Raw genomic sequence first — 1,921 nt, 5'->3', positions numbered from 1 at the left:
AGCAGCAGCAGCGGAGGTAAAGCCCAGGCTAGCAGCAGCACACGACATCCGCAGCAGCAGCTACATGAGCAGCAAAAAGAGCGAATAATTTTTCAGGAGCAGCAGCAGCAGCAGCAGCAGCAGTATTAGCAGCAGCAGCAGCAGCAGCAGTATTAGCAGCAGCAGCAGTAGCAGCAGCAGCATTAGCAGCAGCAGCAGCAGCAGCAGCTCACTGTGCCATTTTATTTGACTTCTGCTTCTCTGGTTTTCATTTGTCTTTGCTGCTGCTGCTGTTGCTGCTGCTGCTGCTGCTTGCTGCTGCTTAATCTGCAGCGAGTCTTTCACACCCTTTTGCTGCTGCTGCTGCTGTTGCTGCTGCTGCTGCTGCTTGCTGCTGCTTAATCTGCAAGGTATCGGCAGAGGCAATGCCCATTCTGCTTTTGCTGCTGCTGCTGCTGCGTTTGCTGCTGCTGCTGCTGTTGCTGCTGTTGCTGCTGTTGCTGCTGTTACTGTTGCTGTTGTTGTTGCCAAATCTGCTGGTGCTGTTGCTGCTTTTGCTGCTGCTGCTGCTGCATTTGCTGCCGCTGTTGCTGCTGCTGTTGCTGCTGTTAGTGCTGTTGTTGCTGCTTCTGCTGCTGCTGCTTTTGTTGCCGGATCTGCTGCTGCTGCTGCTTTTGCTGCTGCTGTTGCTGCTGTTGCTGCAAAATCTGTTGCTGCTGCTGCTGCTGCTGCAGAGACAAGTGGGAGCAAAGAAGGCGGTGGAATATGCGGAAGGTTTCTTCAAGCCCCCCGACTAGGGTTTAGGGTTTAGGGTTTAGGGTTTAGGGTTTAGGGTTTAGGGTTTAGGGTTTAGCGTTTAGGGTTTAGGGTTTAGGGTTCGTGGGGCCCCTGAAGTAGCGCAGGGGCCTAGGGTTCGTGGGGCCCCTGAAGTAGCGCAGGGGCCCCTCAGCTGCCGGGCTGCTGCTTGCTGCAGTTCGTCTTGTCTGAATTGTTTGATTAAAACCAAAAAATAAAATAAATAAATAAATAATTAATTTAAATATTTATTTATTTATTTATTTATTTATTTATTTATTTAATTCATTTCAGAAAGCTGCCGCTGCCGACAGAAAGCCCCGAGCTGCTGCTGCTGCTGCTGCTGCTCTGCATGCATTTTGCAGCAACTGCTCTTTTTGTCTTTTCTTTATTTCTCCAATTAAAAGAAAATAAATACCATTTAAAAAGTTTTCTTCAAGTTTGCTGCACTCCAGCTGAGCCCTTGCTGCAGCAGCAGACAGCCGCCGCCGTCTCTGCTGCTGCTGCTGCTGCTGCAGCTGCTCGCGCTTACTCTGCTGCTGCTGCTGCTGCTGCTGCTGCTGCTGCTGCTGCTGCAGCAAAACGGTAGCCTAAGAAGAGATAAAGGGAGCCTTGGCAGCTCACTGCATTCCCCACAAAGGGGACTGCAGCACCTGAAAGAGCAGCAGCAGCAGCAGCAGCAACAGCAGCAGCAGCAGCAGCGGCAGCAGCGGGAAAGCAGCCGGCGCCGAGGAGCAGCAGAGGCTGCTGCAGCAGCAGGAGCAGCAGCTGGGGCAGCAGCAAACGCAGCAGCAGCACCAGCAGCAAGACACGCGCAAAGACAGAGACACGAGGGAAAGTGTCTCCTTGTATGGACAGCTGCTGCTGCTGCTGCTGCTGCTGCTGCTGCTGCTGCTGCTGTCTGAGATTGCCTCCTGGAAATGCCAGAGCCTGCTGCAGCAGCAGCTGCTGCTGCTGAAAATGAGGCCCCCGCGCAGAGCTTCCTGTGTACGTGTGCTGCTGCGGTTTGCTGCTGTTGCTGCTCCCGTCTGCTGCTGCTGCTGCTGCTGCTGCTGCTGCTGCTTCTTGCTGCTGCCTAATCCATTTTCCCGTGCTGCTGCAGCGACTTGCTGCTGCTGCAGTTTGCCGCTGCTGCTGCCGCTGCTGC

At 53.8% G+C, this 1,921-nt stretch overlaps 1 protein-coding gene across 1 annotated transcript in view; it reads right to left on the bottom strand.

Annotated features, from left to right (window-relative positions):
* Positions 1–28: 28 nt before the first annotated feature.
* Positions 29–1,921, bottom strand: part of ENH_00012480 (hypothetical protein) — a gene marked incomplete at both ends in the record, with an annotated part of 1,985 nt that continues 92 nt past the window's right edge. Inside the window, 4 exons of the mRNA XM_013578987.1 lie at positions 29–60; positions 213–707; positions 1,193–1,364; positions 1,573–1,921. The exon at positions 1,573–1,921 is cut by the window's right edge and continues 92 nt beyond it. Coding sequence (XP_013434441.1) covers positions 29–60; positions 213–707; positions 1,193–1,364; positions 1,573–1,921 — 1,048 coding nt within the window. The remainder of the gene's footprint in view (positions 61–212; positions 708–1,192; positions 1,365–1,572) is intronic.

The sequence above is a fragment of the Eimeria necatrix genome, genomic scaffold (assembly GCF_000499385.1).
Source record: "Eimeria necatrix Houghton genomic scaffold, Enh_scaff1391, whole genome shotgun sequence".
Lineage (NCBI taxonomy): Eukaryota > Apicomplexa > Conoidasida > Eucoccidiorida > Eimeriidae > Eimeria > Eimeria necatrix.
Note: the sequence above shows the minus strand (reverse complement) of the source record. Positions and strands in the feature narration are given on the sequence as shown.